We start from the raw sequence: 18,660 nt of genomic DNA on the forward strand, positions 1-18,660 counted from the left end.
AGAACCTGGCCTTTTCAAATGTGCTGTCCTTCAAGGAATTAATGACAGAAAAAAATCTCCCATTATCTGGCAGAGCAGCGTCAGACTTGGGGGTGCTGCAAGCTGCCCAAGTGCATGACGGAGGCCGAGCCGACAGAACCACATCATCTGCAATCAGTGACAAGGCACAACCCTTGGTGGAGCCCAACACCCAATTAAAATGTGCTTGATACATACACAGTTCTCACTCAACACTAACCAAGCTCCCATGACCCTGAAGATCTGGACGAAATCCTCACCGCGTGAGGTGTGAGCATAGACTTTATGTAAGAAGTGGACGTAGTCATCGTGACGTCCCCTATTGGTTTGTGAACTACGGTTTTGAAGACCTAAGTTCAGCATTTTAGCCCCATCTTGGACATTTTTGCAACCAGTGAAGGAAGTGATGAAATTTGGACTGGCGGCAGAGCAGCCCTCCAAGCACCAACCTTACTGGATCACCTTACTGGATCTGGATCCATCTGGACTCTGGTGTGAAGATGCTAACAAAGCTAGCTTCATAATTCAAGGTCAACTTTACAGCCAAGTTTTAAAGTCATCTTAGTAGCTAACTGCATCGTCGCGTGGTAGCGACCTATCAGGTAGCCCCACCTTAAATCATTACTGGTTCTTTTGACTCTACTAAATGAACATCATGCTGGATTAATGAAGACTTGAAACTGGAGATTGAGACCATAAACTCATGTTTACAATACTGATAATAAATCAAGTGAGAAGTAGACTAATTTTCTAATAGACTTCCATGCCATCTGAGTTCTTTTTGCAACCAGAGGAGTCGCCCCCTGATGGCCAGCAGAGAGAATGCAGGTTTAAGGCTCTTCAGCTTGGTTTCACTTTTCAGATGGAGCAGTGTGACACCCTTTTTGTTGGAGAACACCATGTGTATATAACACTGGGAACCTCCACCCTCTCTGCTAGTTCACCTGATAGCCTATATTCTCTATGGTCAGCACCTCTCCTGCTCTCACTTGGACTGGACTTCTCTGCTCTCACTATAACAGCAATACAATATAACTCATAAAAGGACACAGTCAGTGTCTTTGAATCCTGTTTTAAGATGGAAATAATTATATTATTATAATAATAATAAATGTATTTTAAGAAAAGACTGAAGCTGTGTTATATAAGTCATACAGCTGTCAAACGATTAAAGTATAAAATAGTATTCGGGCAAAAGAAAACATTTGGCATTTATCGAATGTAATTTGTTTGAATTTATTATTTTAATAGAAGTGTAAATATTGTATAAAGTAACCTGTAGCCATTGTGTAATTAGTGTAGCTGAGCAGAGAGCGCGCGCGCACACGGGCGCACACACACACACACACACACACACACACACACACACACACACACACACACACACACACGCAGGCGCGCCCACACAGACAGACAGAGGTGGTGACGGCTTTTCACCGTCAGTCCACTTCACATCGCACTCTTCTGGTGTCCCGTGCTCTCCATTCGTTTACTCACGCGCGCGTTACAACTTGTGTCGCTTTTCGGCGCACGAGGCTCCGCACGATGTCCACGGAGCCGCGGGGCACGAGAGCCGGACGCCCGCGTGGATGAATAGACGGGCGTAGAACTGACCGCAGCGGGGGGGGGGGAAACGCCGCGAGGCGGACGTGGCGTTCACTTTCTATAACTTTGTTGGACAGGTGAATGCTGGGAGTCGAACAAAGGATGGCTCGGGCGCGTGCGGTCATTGTCGGGTGTTCGGAGCGCGCCGAGCGGCTGGTGGGATAAACGAGACCGTCTCTTTGGATCCACAGTGCAGAGTCCCGCTGGTGTTTTTTTTTTTTTTTACAGGAATCTGGAGAACGAGGATGCCAGAAGAACACTTCCACATCTCCCAGTAACACCGGCGTCTTTGTTACGCGCGTCTATGGGAGACGAGCTCAGCGGGGACTCACTTTCACGCAACACTCATCCATCGGGAAGTTCCAGAGATGAAGGAAAAGTGCAAGAACGCGGCGAAGACGCGGAGAGAGAAAGAGAACGGGGAGTTTTACGAGCTGGCCAAGCTGCTGCCTCTGCCGGCGGCCATCACCTCCCAGCTGGACAAGGCCTCCATCATCCGACTGACCAGCAGCTACCTGAAGATGAGGGCAGTCTTCCCCGACGGTAGGAACAGCCACAGACAGCGGGATTATTAACATGGTCCACTATATAGGCTACACTGGGCCCGATGACAGGTCAGATTCTGGGGAGCGAACAGGACAACAAATAGCCAAAGGGACGAATATAGAATTTAAATGTTTCCCCAATCTGTCAAAAAACGCACGCAATTCACACGTTTTTTAATAGGAATCCGTTTTATCAATTGAAAGTAGCGTTTTCTTCAGTTTATTACATTTTAATTGCAAATATATGACCGAATCTATTTCGGTATTTAGAAAATAAAGTTGTTCCGTTGATTTTCCCGTGGAAGAAGAAGAAGAGGAGGAAGAAGAACTTCGTGTTACTCAGAGGAGAAATTCATTTTATGAGAGAAAATCAAATTATATGGGGAGAAATAAAGTAAGCCGACCAAAATGCTTTATCAATTTACTAATGCTTTATGTTGCTTATTTAAAAGTAAGATGTCAGTGTCATAACTTTACCAACGCAAATACCTGAATTACTTAATCTAAATCTAAAATCAGCCGAACTCAAATGTTTTTCTTGTCAACAGATTATAAAGTGAGTTACATGATTTATTGAGCACAGGCCTACATAATAAAGCCACATCTTAAACTCTTTGTCATCGGCGCCTTTATTTTTTAATCAAATTAAAACAACATTGTAGTAATTTAAATACATTTTAAAATAAATGTTATAAAAGTTGATCTTTAAAATGAGTGAAATATGCCTTCTTTATTTATCATTTCCTACATCTGAGCCTTTTTACCACATTCATACTTTTGTCTGAAAGAAAAATAATAATAACCCCCCTACATTTTATTCTATAAATGTTTTTTATTATTATCTTTTTATTTGTGTCATTTATCATTGGGCCTACTTTTCCTCGCGGTGGTAAAAGCGCTCAATCACAATCTCCGGGCTGTTAAACCAATTGCGTTAATTACGGGTGTCGTCGAAAGTGTTGAAGTTGTTTTCCCACTCTGATTAAACGCTGATGTCTCGTTTAAACGCCTCACTCATTCATCAAGGTGAATTATTTCATTAGGCCGCGTACAGCTCCACCGGGGCGGGTTAGAGGGCAGCAAAACAGAGCCTTTCCTCTCTGTCATCACTCATAAAGTCAGAGTGAACACACGGCCTTCTGTGGCCGGGCCACCCGTTAGTCGGGGCCCAACGCGGCCCAGCGGAGCGCGGCGGGGCCCGCTGAGGGCCCGGGCCCTCGCTGAACGTAACGCCCTTAAAGCCGGCTGGGTGTCTCCTAACAATCCAGGATGACATGGATCCCTTTGTGGCGGATTACTTTAAAGCCCTGTAATCCTAATAAAGCTCCGCAGAGCCGCGGGGTGTTTGGAGGAGGAACCAGTGATCTAGAGGCGCGTGGAAGCTCTTCATTTTAAAGCATCTTCATGTGATGCTAAATAATAAAACAGACACATAGTTATTGTGTCAGGGGAATATTATCCATATTCACGCTGATGCCGTGTTATGAAGTGACTGACTTTGTTGTATTAGTTCATGCGGGACGTTTTCCTTCGGGATGGTCAGTTACACCGAGATCGATGAAGGCGTGAAAAATAGGTGATTATAACCATAAAATTGAGCTTTTATTGTTTTCGCTGTTTTTGAACGCAGTACAGCGAAATGTTATCAACATAAAAACAAAAAAACAAGCATTCATATCACAGTTTGAATATGAATGACAGTTGAGACGGCATATTTTTTAAGTCATATGTCTCATTTTATTTTATGTTGGTATTATAATTTAGTTTAGTTAATTGGTAACGTTTTTAGCTGAAGTTATTATGTGAAGAACATCAGCAAGGTCATAAACGATGTGGGTCATTTTAGCTTCCATTAGTGCAGTTATAGAGAAATGTATTATTCATACACGATTATTTAGACTAAATTATTACAGTGTTTTTACGAGTTTAACTATTTCATGCAAAGCCACTGAACTATAATTGTTAAAGAGACTTGATGAGGTTTTTTTATTAATTGGGTTAATGTATAATTTAAAAAAAATCATAATTCTGCATATACATCATAGCCATCATAATATAATTCTCAGAGATCAAATGTTTTTACCCAAGCACTGTATAATTACAATTAGGAGTATTTTCATTTTAATAACTCCCTCCTTCGTACTGCAGAACCTTTGCAGTCACACATTTTAGATATGAATTTAATATTTGCATTAAAAATATATTTATATATGTGACACTGAAGCTGAAATGATCCATCAGTGTAATGAATTATTCAGACCTGAACCTGCCACGTCACTAAACCTGAACACATGAAGGTCATGAGAGTTACAGTGTGTACATTAGAAGTAACACTTGCTTACTTTTACTTCTATAAACTTCTCCAACTAGTTTTTAAACAGAAAATCTTGTTTGTTGAGCTTTGGTGGTTTCTTTTTTTTTTGCAGTGCTATAAATTCTGCATTTTGCATTCCATATTTCCCACAACCCTGCAGTGCCAATATTCCAGCAGCTCCAGTATGAAATTACAATTGATGTGAAAAGCAGGATTGATTCTGCAAACCGACGTGCGTAGCAGAAACACCGTTCTGTCAGGCTTTCAGCACGACGTCCTGCAGGAAATCATTTGGTCAGGCATGAAACGTAATCTTTCTAAACTCTGTCCTGATGCTGGGATTTCACATTTTACATGTCTGAAAATACATTTAGCTTTTAAATAAAGGTATAATCTGATGATATTCCACTAAGGGACATGTTATTAGTTGAACATGATGAAAACATAACGTTTGTGATTGAGTGAAGCATGACGTCCAGGTCTGAAAAGCATGGTGGACAGTTCTAAACAAACAGGCAGTGAGGACCAGCTGGGTCATGAGATGTCACTTTGTTGACCCTCCCAGCTTGATGACAGCTGGACGTTTGATTGGTGTGAAGCAGCAGAGACACTGGGGGTCTCTGAATGCCAGCATGGATTATGGAAAAAAGACGTTTGAATACAAAGTGTCAACATTTCAGTCTCCTCAAATGTTCTCCCATATACAAATACATATAAATATGAAATTTAAATGAAAAACAGTCAAATAATCTTAGATAAGATGATTATAAATCTCCCTTAAATATTTCTCCCATTTGTTTAATTATATTGTATCCTGTTTTTTTAATCATCTTGTTTTTCATTATCATAATAATAAGCTTTTTCAAGTAATTTGTGATGATATTTATGATTATTCCGGTAATGGAAATTCACCACGATCAGAGTGTTTTCTATCACAATCTGCTATAAAATCCTTTATAATCCCATATGCTGTCTGAACAGTAAAAATGACATTGTTTCTAAATTACTATAAGTGATCTCTCTTCGTCCTTCAAGTATCTCTCATTGACTTTGAGGAGGAAGAAAGATCTGCTGCTTGATGTTTGACTGTTTTGTTGGTGCTTAGCTAATCTCTACCAACAGATTCTGCATTCAGAGTCTGGAGGCAGCGGGACAAGATTTAGGAAGCACTGAGGTTCCTGTTTTTTAGTCCACGTAGTATTGACCAATCACGTTAGAGTAGGCTTTGGTTAAAGGCAGTCTGTGTGGAGAGCATTGGCTGAGATGCATTCTGGGAAGCCCGGCCAGCATGAGACAATGAATTTGATTTGTATTGGTTAAATATTGCTTGTAAACTGGCTTCTTGTGAAACAATCCACTGTAGTTCAAGTTGTTTATCGGACTGTAAACGGAAAAAGGCTTTCAGAGCGATGGTCGGTTCTAACCTCTCTGTCAACAAGCACAAACTGTAGCGTTATCGTGGATTGATAAGGAAGTCGATTCAACCAAATGAAAAATATGCATGAATTGTCCCTTCCCTCCGCTGGTATCTGCATAGAGGTAGAACAAAATGCTAACGTCAGGGTCACTCCATCAACCTCGGTCCAGGTTCAGGTGAGCCGAGCCAATCCTAGAAAGTGGAGTTAAAACACAGCAGACCACTGAGAACCAGCTCAACATGAGAAATGTTATTGAAATAGAAAAGCTACTGGCAATAGTGACCAAAACTTTTTCATTCAATCAACCCAGATTTTTTTTAAAATGACTCCGTACAATTGACGAGGTGCAGACGTTGCTCGGTTCGCTGGCGTTGAAATGATTCAGTGAGCGTCGTTACAGCAATCAGCAGAGAATCCCGCCTACACCAAGGGGTTACCATCTGAAAATGATTGTAATTCACAATATTGTTATGGTAATCATCAAGACATGCCTATTGTGTTATGCTCTTAAAATGGGAGCAAAATGTACTGGAACGCATATTGTCAAGAAACACATTTTAGATAGAACACATCTTTTTTGAGTGAAGATCATCAAGCACATATAACAAATAATGTATAAATAAAACAGTTTAAAATAGCAACATTGTCTTTTTTCACTTCTCTACCATGATATTGAGCTAGACAGCTTTTTCAAGTCACTCCTGTGACGATATTCACAATTATGAATATGAATAACTCCTCTAAAATGCTGCTCATCTTTAATTGAACACTTGAGTATATTATTCATGCTGTTATTGGAGAAGGTTTGTCTAGGTCCCGCCCCAGACCTTCTCTAACAGATCCGCTATCATCTGTGGACGTCGTACCAAATACTGTAGAAATATGACAGGAAGTCTTATTATGTCTGCTATTTAGCTGTCACATACATTACCATTTTCCAGTGTCAAAGACGCTTCGCAGACAGAAGAATCTCACGTTCGGTATCACATCCCTGAAGGCTAATAACAGTGATGTGCATGCAAACGTCCTCGCTGACAGACAAGCCTATGTGTTGTTTGTGACACAGAGCAGGAGCCGAATAAAGCTGAATTCAACTCAAATATCGTGTGCTCTGACGGAACATATTTGGGCGGTTCCCCGAGGACCTGGAGAACACAGCTACACTCTCTACGCTGCTCGCTTTTTGACTGATTCTCCTCAAATGGAAAAAGACTGCAGCACCGTCTCATCGACACCAACAGCTAAAGCAGACTGCTCTCTGTACAGCCAGGATAAAATATCTTAGAATAAATAACTGTTTTTAATGATTTTTTTTCTTCTTCTTCATTATTTCATTATAAAATGTCCAACTCTGATATATTCAGATATATGTTTTAAAAGCATTTTTCTCCTAAATCCTGGTAGAATCAGAGCATACATTCAGATGATGCATCATCAAAGATGCACAAGATGTCGTATCATGATTTGTCAGGGCCAGAATCTCATTGGTGGAAGACAGCAGTAAAAGTTCAATTTAGCCACATTTCTGCAATTAACCCCAACATAACGTCCGGAGGAAGTGATGACCTTAATCTGCACAATGTCCATCTTGCATGTTGGGCGGCTGTGTCTTTGTCCCCCTGACTGTCTCACCGTGTCTGTCTCTCTCTGTAGGTCTGGGTGATGGATGGGGTCAGACATCGCGGTTCAGTCCTCTGGACAGCATGGCCAAAGAACTGGGTTCCCACCTTTTACAAGTCAGTAGCCCTGCAGGATGCTCCTCCACACTCGGCCGTAGTATGACTGTGCTACGATGAGCTGCATGAAACTGACACCAAATGTTATCATGTGGACTTCAATCTGGTTTTACAGCAAATGCTTAAGGCTCACAATTACAGCTGAAATTCACAACAGATCAATTATTTATTTATTATTCCTCCATACATATAATAATGAATTGCTGTATTTAAAATGAAATACTGCAATTAATACAGAATTGTGTGTGTGTTATCAGGAAGTGCTGTCTTTGATTGTGGACTCCTGAATCTATCATGAAGTCCTTTTATAGTGCAGGAATAAAAACAACATGGGGCTTCCCACAACCTGAAGTGAGAAGAACCCTCTGAGGTTCTGCCTTGTGTTGTGTTTTCATTAAAACGGCAGCATCTATAAAAGTGCTGCTCATATTGTTACCAGTAGTCTTTTAAATGTAGATTTACTGTATTTGGACATTCACAGACACTTCAATTAAAAGATCAATTACACTGAAATATAAGTTCCGCAAAAAAATGAATTACACTATCAAACTTGCCTGAGAGTCTGAAAATGTGTCATATCTGGTAACTTCAACGTTAACAAAGGTTAACACAAGCTGAACAACTCTTTCCATTAATCATTTTTAGATAGACAATCATTTTTTAAAATTTTTAACCACAGAAGTAAGTAAGGTTTAACCCCAAATCTGAAAATCAAATAAAAGTTTTCTTGGGGCTAGAGAAGGTTCTTGCTCCCACAATTCAATGTGAAATTAAAAATAAACCCAATACTGAAAATTCCTTCATTTTAAAACGCCGCATCGACCCGCATTTTTACAGACTTTTGTTCGAGCGTACATATTATAAGTTCTGGTCTGTGGAAGGAATCGGTGCATGAAAGTAGCGGTGCAGTGTGGGAGGTGACGACGCAGCAGAACAAGTGTGTCTGATCCTCAGAGGACCGCTCAGCGCACCTTTTTCCAATTATGGCATCAATGCCAGTCAAACAGAAACAGAAAGATTATAACCACATTTTAAATCTGACCTACATTTGATTTGTGCATAGCTGTGGTTTTAAACTAAAGATGGTTATTCTATGGATCTTTGACATTCCAAAGTAAAGGTCCAGGAAAGTGGATTCAGCTTTAAAAGAGACATCCCAACATGTTCTCGTGTCGTAGGAGAGAGAGGCCTGTTTACTGGTGGCAGTAGTGAATGTGATAACAGCTCAAACACCCAGCTGTGATGTAGTGCTTTGTCTTGTCTGGTCTAAAATACCATTATTATCATCACTATTACTGCTCACCAGCACCACAGCCTGTAACCTTAGTACTCACTGTGGTACTCTTTTACTCTTTTCTTGTTAAAACTACTGCTCACACAAGTATTACTCCATGCTCTGTCAGCTCCTCTGCTCGTTTCTTTATTTCCCCTCTTTGTCTCCGGCTACTCAAACACTAAACATTCCCAGAAAATGTTCTTATTACTCTTCTTGTTCTTATTATTGATTATTGGATAATTAACTGAATTGATCAGTATCAGCCACAGTTACTTGTAGAAAATAAACATTTATAACAGCGAAGCACCATCAAAGAAAAATGGAGAGACATAAAACTTGTTGTAGTATGATGTTGGAGTTTCATTAATTGTTACGCAGTACTGTCACTTTTTAATGTAACATAAGTGTCGAACAATAGGCCTGCTGTAAAATGAACAGCTGGGAAATAAATGTGCTCTAGTTTTGGCAGAAAGAGGCTGAGTTACAGTTCTGTTTGGCCTCTAAATTACTCCCTTCAATGCTGCCTGTGCTGCTATGCAGGCTGCTTGATGATTAAATAAATGATGCTGTTCTTTCACACATATTGTAACCAAAAAAATCAGCGAGAGTAATGTTCTGGGTAATGTAATACCACTTGGATAATATAGGCTATCATACATATTACAATTATGAACATTACTTTTTTTTAGTTAAGTGGTTAATTAAATTAAGGCTCATAATTTTTTTATTTTTGGTTTTGTGTTACAACTTTCACTGAGAATTTAAAAAAATAAGTAGATCATAATAATAGTTTATTTAAATGACTACATGCATGAAAAACAGAACGGTGTGAGTGTTCACGGAGCATGCATTCAATAAGAAAGTAAAAGTAGTAGAAAATGTGCTGCTGATCGTTAAAGGTGCCATATACCAGATTGGGAGCATTTCTATTGTCTCTCAATGGCTCTCAACCCGGTGACGGTTGAGCCGGCTGCTTGCAGCTCTCAGTGCTAACAGCAGAGCTAACAGAGGATGGTCACAACCAGTAGTGGACTCAGTCTGTCTGAAGGGCAGGGACGAAAACATTTTAAAGAATGTTTTCAAGCATGGCAGCCTATATTTTATTGCAGCATCTCTTCTCAATAAGGCCACACTAGAGGCCACGTTATCATATTTGATCTAGTGGCATCCAAGGGGAACTTTTGCAGCCTTTTTTAAATAAATGTGCACAGGATTATGTATTTTCACCAGGATTTTTAGCTTGTTCCATTAATATCAAATTTTCACCAATTTTTAAAATGTATTTATAAAGGCACATATACTGCCAGTTTTTCTGAACAAAAAAGTCTAATAAAGATTAATTAAAATTCAAGTAAAAAATAAAATATCAACTGAAGTGCTAATAAGAACAAATCTACTCTATGTAGAGGCAGAATAATGACACCATCCATTGGAACATTAACATTGGAAAAACTGTTAACATTACTAATTTGTGTTTAACAGACAGCACTTTGTTATCTTTCCCTCAGACTCTGGACGGCTTCGTGTTTGTTGTTGCCTCTGATGGTAAAATCATGTACATCTCTGAAACAGCATCAGTCCACCTCGGCCTGTCCCAGGTAAACAAGAAAGCATCATAAGAGCATGTAACGCATGGCAGGTAATGTGAATACATTCATGCTTGTGTGAAATGGAATTGTCTTTCATTTCTGCTTGGATTCAATACTTGTTAAATGTTCCGTTGGTTAGTTGTGTTGAGCTGATCACTACACGACTTATGCATTCAAGAGCTTATTCTGAGAATGTGTGCGCTGCAGGTGGAGCTTACAGGAAACAGTATATTTGAGTACATCCACCCATCAGACCATGATGAGATGACAGCAGTGCTGGGTCTCTGCCAACCTCCACACCACCACTTCTCTCCAGGTACTTAAAGGTCCTCCACATCCAGACTCACACCATCACGAATCAACACATATCATACTGTCAATTCTCGAATTGATCCCACGGCACATAGAGGTTAAGTCCCGCCCCTTCTGGTGGCCCACCATGAGTTAGCGTTGGCTGGACTGGGCAGGATAACAGGTGGTCCCTTTAACTCCACTGGTACAGGTTAATGCTGCTTGGTAAACTGCACATTTCATGTATAGTCTGTAAAAACTAAATCATATCTTTTTATTTTTTATGTATTTGCTTAACTTGAGATGGAAGATAGATAAGACCACATCACTGTAGCATAAAAGCATGATGCAACATGTGAGTAACACCTCTGTAATGTGTGTTTGTGTAACAGAGTACGAAATAGAGCGCTCCTTCTTCTTGAGGATGAAGTGTGTTCTTGCTAAACGAAATGCAGGACTAACGTGTGGAGGATACAAGGTAAGTGCAGCCACTGAATAGCCGTGATAAGTTCATTTATGGTAACTCGGGGGTCTGGAAGTGATTTCCTTTTCATAAAGTGATGCATAAACAGTCCAATCACTTCAATGAATAGAGCCCCTCATAGTCATTACAAGCACACATGTGTGATGTATGAGCTACAGGTGAGAGCAGCCAAAGACTAGAATGACAGAAAGAGCTCTCCTGAAGGAAGATAGTGTAACGTTGGCTTGTTCGAACCCACTTTATAACAAACCAGTAGTAGGGAGTCCAGGGATGCATGGAAGGATATGGAAATATCTGACTTGTTTTGCTGCTGTTTTGTAAACTAGTACTAGTAAACTAGTACTGGCTGTATTCAAACTCGCAATTCACATTGTTAAAAGCTTGGACCACTATGGGAACTTTTTTAGGAAGAAATATGTATTGCAATCTATGGAATGAGCCTTTTTTTATTTGTATTTTTTTTGATCCTGTATAAATTGTGGCATGAGATACACATTAGATGATTGTCAATTTAAAGTGAAGTAAAGTGAACTGTCTGTTATCTGCACGAAACAAGCTGTAGACATGACGGACAGAACACAAGGGCCCAGCTGGGTGAGCAGTTAGGGGGCTTTCTCTTTTTAATATGTGTGGGCCTGCTTAAAAGTTAAGGCTGCTAGCGATGAGTTATACTCCCAGCTGGTGAGTAAATACCTAGGCTCAGCTCCTGACTGGGGGGACCATGGGGGGGACCAGCAAGGACAGCAGATCTCCTCTGTGGTAAAAGCTGCCTTGTATTGGGGCACTTGAGCAATAAAAAGGTACCAGGACCTTGTGCTTGATATTGGCATGGGTAGATATAAACCTTCATGTCACAATTATCCTGGCCAAAATAAGTGTGATTCTTGATATTATCCCAATAATCTTCTAAATGTGTTTAATAGTCTTTAAATTACAAACATATTGGAATTAAGTTATATTTTCATATCATTTTATAGTGAACATCCTTTTAACAGTTAAAAAAGATGATCATAAATCATAAGGTCTCAAATGACGTAATGATATTCACCATTATCCTGATAATGGAAATTCACCATGATCAACTTATTGTGAATGTTTTTTTATTGCAAGCTGTGATAAAATCCTATATCCATCCCTAGTTGGGTATAAACTCCAGCAACTCCTTTTTCTGTCAATTTCTCAGGTCATCCACTGCAGCGGTTACCTGAAAGTGCGTCAGTACATGATGGACATGGCGCTTTATGAATCCAGTTATCAGACTGTGGGTCTGGTGGCTGTCGGTCACTCCCTGCCCCCCAGCGGTATCACCGAGGTCAAACTCCACAGCAACATGTTCATGTTCAGGGCCAGCCTGGACTTAAAACTCATCTTCCTGGACACAAGGTAGGAGAGATCCTGGGGATCCTTGAATGGAATATATAAAATCACGTTTAAAAAAACATTTGTAATTACAAATCTACAATTTCTACAACAAGTTAACATGGTATACAAGTATTTTGATGTCCAAATGAAGCCCTGACTGTTAGCGTTTGCCCTCTCTCCTGTGTGCTGGAGCCAGGGTGGCCGAGCTGACAGGCTACGAGCCTCAGGACCTGATAGAGAAGACTCTCTACCACCACGTCCACGCCTGTGACATTTTCCACCTACGCTATGCTCACCATTTATGTGAGTGCTGGAAATCCTCAGTTGAACTTGGGTGGGAGGGTTATTAGCAGTTAAGTGACAAATCATGAATGAAGAATGAGCAACGTAATCAAGAAAAACAGCAAGCTTGAAGCCCATAACATGACTCACAGGTTAAGATAAAATTTCACTTTTACTTGAATTAAAATACAGACACGGGTCAAAGCCAGTAGTCAGAACTTGCATCTATAAAGTGTTTAGGCAAAGAATTAAGCAGCAGTATGAAGCCTGGAATATATAACAAGTGAGCAGGCGAGCGTATGTTCAGGTGATGGGTATGGCGGGGGGTTGCTGCAGGGCAGGAGGGAGTGACTGGATCTGAAATGACAGGAGTGTTAGTATAGCAGGGAAAACAGAGCAGGCTACAGATAAATGAAGAGAGCTCTCCTGGTCTGGCTTGAACTGGGAGACATCCCCAACTGGATAAACAGAAGTTCTGTCACAGGATGTAGTTGGGAGCAGAAACGCGAGGTGGTTTGACACTGCAAGAAGCTTGCATCCAGGTGCAGTAACATCAATGAATGAATGCTCGGATCGACAGGATGCTAGCCTGCCATGCCTGCTCAGGAAAGACAGGAGCTTGATAACTCTGTGAGAACTAGAAGGGGGAATGTCCGGTGGCAGAGCTGGGGTGAATGTTTTTTGGCATACCAAAAGCAGTTGTCTGGACCGGGAGGATGAGTTGCACGGGAGGAGAGGCATTGCAGGGCCATCTCAATCTTCTGGTTTTGGGGTTCTGGCCTTTAGGCTGAGGGTCGAAGGTGAAGGTGGCTCCTCGGAGGTAATAAAACTCATTCCAGAAATGGCAGGTTAAGTGCGGTCCCTTGCCAAGACAATGTCCCTGGGGACACCAAGCAAGTGAAAAACATGGTTTATCAACAGTTCAGCTGAACAACAATGGTGAGGATGAATAGTGTTATTATGAGATGCAGTGTGACAAATTGGGGACATGGAAATTGGCAGCATTTGTGACTGTAAGGAGCTGTAGCTCCTTGCAAGACAATAGGATGGGCCAGTCCAAGACTGCCTTGGCAGGATCCTTCTGAATGCTCCCTTCTTCGACAACAAATGAAAGGAATGACAACTCAGAGACATAAATTCACATTTCTCAGCCTTGAGGACCTCCCCAGAAGCCTCTGGAGAACACACCCCACATGCAACACTTGATGCACATGTCTCCTGCTGCTTTGAGATAGATAAACACACTGGAATTGGTCAGCTCTCTGAGGACATGGTTTACCAAAGCCTGGAAAATGTCATGTCAATGTCAAAAGGCATGAGCAAGTATTCCTAATCTCACCCTGGGTGTGTTACATGCAGTCTTCCATTCATTACCCCACTTTATCCCACAGAGGGTGATGCATTTCAGATGTCAAGCTTGGGACAGTAACCCCTTCTAGCAGTTCAAAGACAAAAAGACCTTGAGGAGCTGACAGACAAGGTTCTTTTTCGTTTCTGGGATCTCGGGCAGCCAGTTCCCACAACATCAGGCAGACAATATAAAAGGTGGTTGAATACTTACTTGAGTTTGGTGGTGAATACCTTCTGTGAGTAGCAGACCCAAGATTCTCTCTCCCAGTTGGTCCAGTCCCAGGCCATACCAGTGATGGTGGTATGTAGGCTACTCTGGATCGCTCAGATCGGAAGGAGGAAGGCTAGAGCTAGAACGTGAGAGAGCACTGGGTGAGGACAGGCCAACAAGCCTCTGGAGCTCTGAAATAAGGCTTGGGATTTGAGAGCCAACTAGCGTATACTGCAAGGGTTATTGCTGGGAAGGAGCAAGTGGCTGGATCTAAAATGACAAGAGGGCTAGTATATTGCAGGGGAAACCGAGCAGGCAACAGAATGAATACAGGAGCTTGCAAGTAAAAGTGCAAGGTTCCTTAACACGCATTTAGCAGCTAAAGAGCCAGATATTCCCTTCAGGAGTTGGAAGAGACCAAAACCTATATTGCTCCATTACTACTGGGTGTGCAAGTAAGCAACTATTTGCTATCAAATTTGCTATAGAAAGTAAATAAAAGAGTTATGTTCACAGCCTGTTTCTTCTTCTGCCCAATAAAATGCAGTTATTGCAGGTTTAAAGTCTGTTTCCTTTGCTTCTTTGAATGACTGATGCATACGGCTGGTTATAGAAAGAGGCCCTTCCTGTGTGACTCTAAGGGCCTGATGTCAGAGTTGACCATATTTCTCTTTGATCCTGATCCTCGTGTTCCTTGTAGTACTGGTGAAGGGGCAGGTCACCACTAAGTACTACCGCATGTTATCAAAGCATGGCGGCTGGGTGTGGGTGCAGAGCTACGCCACCATCGTCCACAACAGCCGCTCCTCCAGACCTCACTGTATCGTCAGTGTGAACTACGTCCTCACGTGAGTAGACCCCCACCCCCCCCTCCTCCCTGTCATTCTCCATGTTAAAACCTCCAGTATACACATCGCATGCCTGTTTGCACACAGTGACATCGAGTCCAAGGATCTGCAGTTATCTGAAGACCAGAGTCGAGCCACGAAGCCGGGTCTCAGTCTTACTTCCATTCAGGACCACCGCAAACAACTCAGAACCAAAGCAGTCAAGATGAAGACAAAGCTGAGAGCAGCTCACTATCCAGAGGTGGGCCTTCCACTCGGCTTACTGAGTAAACAGAAGGGCTACTTAATGTCGAGCTGAAATGAAAAATGACCTTTTAACTTGTTTTAGATCATATCCCTGGTCATGTTGTTCACCTCTTTAACAATATATGCTGAAAAAAAGTTATTTTTTCATATTTATTTTTTTCATCTTGGAAAACAAAATACGACGCATGCTTACATCAGCTACCAACCGATTTCAACCAATAATCATGACATGCATCCATCAATCAATCTGCGACTTCCAATCAAATCAAATTCCCACCTGTCTATCCTGTTTCACTGGGAAATACGTCACCACACGGAAGATAGATACTCTGGAAATTATGTTTCAGCTCGACTTATTTAAGTTAATACATAAAAATCTTAAGGATGTAATTCAGATCTTGCAGAATCATATACGTACCGCTGTTTTGTGTTTGTTGTTGGACAGCAGCAGGCTGCCAGCCTCGTACAGCCGGTCCGCTCGAGCTGTTCCCCCCAGAGGGGGCTGTGGAAGGAGAGATCCTCGTACCCGCTGACCCCCGGCAGGGAGAAGAGCACCAGCTTAAGTACTGAACCGGGCCCCACTTACAACCTGACCCTGCACTACCCCTCCAATCACCGGCATCTGGATGCTCAGAGCCAGCTGCCGAGCTCAGGTCCGTCCTCCCAGCTGGCTCAGCAGATCATCGGCTCGCTGCAGAGCAGGGGGTCTGTCGGGTGGAACATCAGCTGCCCCCCAGCACCCAACAAATACACAGGTATACTCTTTATCTGGCAAAGTTTAAGTCACGGCAGTAAAACCTCATTGAGATCTGTAGAGGTGTTTCCTGTACTAGTCACCATTTACCTAAACGCTGCCCTCAATATGGGGAAACCGCTCTGGTATTTCCATTAGACAAAGACAGTGATGGGTGTGACCTAAACAACTGTTGGCCTCCATCGACTACATGCTTCTCTGGAGAGAAATCAAGTACTTCAGCCACAGCAGCTGGAAAGATAGATGCTGGAACTGCAGATAATGATGACTTTGAAGATTTCTCCAAAGCTTTGATCCCTTATTTTTAATCAGTTTGTATTTACAACACTTACAATTCTGGCATCCTGTGCATTTGGTTTTTGCACTTTATTAATAGTCATAGTTTATATTCTCAATTTTTTTTAACAATTTGCACTCTTTCCTACTTTGTACTGCGACTGCTGCACACAATTTTTCTCTTAACTTATCATTGATCACAACAATTTGTTAACATCAAGAGCAATCGACGGTTGTTTTTCATGGGTTTTGATCATTCTGCTTAGGACTGGATCAGATCATCAATAGCAGACATTGCAAAACTTTCTTGAGTTTATTTGAAAAGGAAAACTGTAGAGTCATCAGTTGGGTATTAAAGTGTCTTAATAAGGAACAGAAGAGTATCAAAGGCTTTATACAAATCGGGACAAAGAAATGAATAGTCAGCATCATATTGTTCCAAATATGACTTTTCCCATGAAATCTGAGTGGACGTCATCAGTAATCAGATCCATATCTGGACATTTGGTGTCCTAGGTGAGACTCCACTGGTTTGGAAAGATTTCTCATTTTTATGACAAATGTTTTGATTCAACTTTATTCTTACTCTGGATTTAATCAGGTTTGGAATATGATATGTATTATAATCTGTTTTTTAATGTCAGACAGGATCTGTCAAATGCTGGCAACGGGAAGCGCATCCATATTAAAAAAAAAAAAAGAAATCGTTTTGAGAATCCACACAAGACGCATGACTGTGGTTTTCGGATCCGTCAGCTTGGGAATGTGTTTACTAAAAGCTTCATATTGAGAGGAGGAATGCTGGCTCAGTGTGGATGTAAGGACCCAACACAGAATAATGTGTCGCCAGTTTGTACATATTTTGGAGGGCAAGAAAATTGACCATCATATCACAACTTCACACATGTATCTTTTCAGATATCTTAAGACCAGATTCATGAACACACTGCATTCTATTTTACTAAAAACACTGTATGACTATTTTCATCTTCTGAATATTGTTTTTCTCATCAGGCCCCGCGGTGGCCGCTGACCGCAGGTACCAGGAGGAGATCTACCATGATTGTCCCAGCAGCACAAACCCTCATTCTAGCAGCAGGTTGAAGGAAGAACCCTACGAACATTACACGCTTGTCCATGGCGACGTGTCGGAGGTTTGTCCCCACCCCCGTCCTCACGCCACCAAGGACAATAAGCCTTTAAGCCAGGAGGTTCGGCATAACACGAGAGGTGCAGAGGGACCCCGAGGTGACCGGGCCCTTGCCTGCCCTTTGCTCAGCGGGCTGGTGCTGGGTAAATCTGAGCAGGGTGGCTCACTGCACAGCCAGCCACTTCCTGTGCAGATGGCGCTGGAGCAGAGGAGGAGGCTGTGTATGATGGAGGCTCCCTACGGCCACACAGCTGCAGGGCATCCACAACCGGCCGACGGCCAGCAGCAGCATGCAGCCGCTGCCGAGCTGCAGCCCCGGTCTGCTGAGGAGGACAGGAGGATGTTGATAGGTATGGGGGTCGGTGTGGGGGTGGGATTTCCAGCCCAAGCTCCATACATGTCTTTGAACTTTCATAAGGTCTTGGGCAAACACGGTTCTATTAAAGCCCCCCCTTTCACCACACTGAGCCATATAACAGACGGCCACAGTTACCACGGCAAAGAGTCGGCCTCTTACAGCTGTCAGAGCCAGAGTCCGAGCTCCGGCTCGTCGCCCGAGAGCCACAGAGAGATCCCACATTACATCGGCACATCCGTTATTATCACCAACGAGAGGTGACGCAGGACAGAAGCTCAGGAGACGCTGAGTGCTTCAAAGACTCCAGCCCGGGTCATTTCTCTCTGATGCGTCCACTTTACAGCCCTGCAGGATAGTTTGACAAGCCATAGGTTATTAACGCTGTAAGCTTTGTTTCTCCCATGTTGTCTGACTTATGAGACGCTCTACACGATATATATATGCAATAACGCTTTCGCAAGAATTGTATTAACTTTTTTTATTATTTACATAGGGCCTAAACATTCTACGTGATTTCAACCTGATTTAGTTTGTTTTTTTATTCACA

The 18,660-nt window shown here is 42.0% G+C and overlaps 1 protein-coding gene across 1 annotated transcript; it reads left to right on the forward strand.

Annotated features, from left to right (window-relative positions):
- The first annotated feature begins 1,652 nt into the window (after positions 1-1,652).
- sim2 (SIM bHLH transcription factor 2) lies at positions 1,653-18,397 on the forward strand. Its single transcript, XM_084029890.1, has 11 exons — positions 1,653-2,166; positions 7,554-7,636; positions 10,421-10,510; positions 10,709-10,817; positions 11,185-11,270; positions 12,460-12,659; positions 12,835-12,941; positions 15,182-15,329; positions 15,417-15,570; positions 16,024-16,330; positions 17,620-18,397. Exons 1-11 carry the CDS (start codon positions 1,992-1,994, stop codon positions 18,372-18,374), a joined length of 2,214 nt encoding a protein of 737 aa, XP_083886016.1. The 5' UTR covers positions 1,653-1,991; the 3' UTR covers positions 18,375-18,397.
- Positions 18,398-18,660: the final 263 nt, after the last annotated feature.

Source organism: Eutrigla gurnardus (assembly GCF_963514095.1).
Source record: "Eutrigla gurnardus genome assembly, chromosome: 15".
NCBI classification, from domain to species: domain Eukaryota; kingdom Metazoa; phylum Chordata; class Actinopteri; order Perciformes; family Triglidae; genus Eutrigla; species Eutrigla gurnardus.

What these genes read in the sequence shown, in the direction of transcription:
- sim2 (XM_084029890.1), top strand. Translation starts at nt 1,992, where the DNA reads ATGAAGGAAAAGTGCAAGAACGCGGCGAAGACGCGGAGAGAGAAAGAG. An exon ending in TCCACCTCGGCCTGTCCCAG is followed by an intron (nt 10,511 to 10,708) that starts GTAAACAAGAAA and finishes TGTGCGCTGCAG; the next exon opens with GTGGAGCTTACAGGAAACAG. An exon ending in ACGCTATGCTCACCATTTAT is followed by an intron (nt 12,942 to 15,181) that starts GTGAGTGCTGGA and finishes TGTTCCTTGTAG; the next exon opens with TACTGGTGAAGGGGCAGGTC.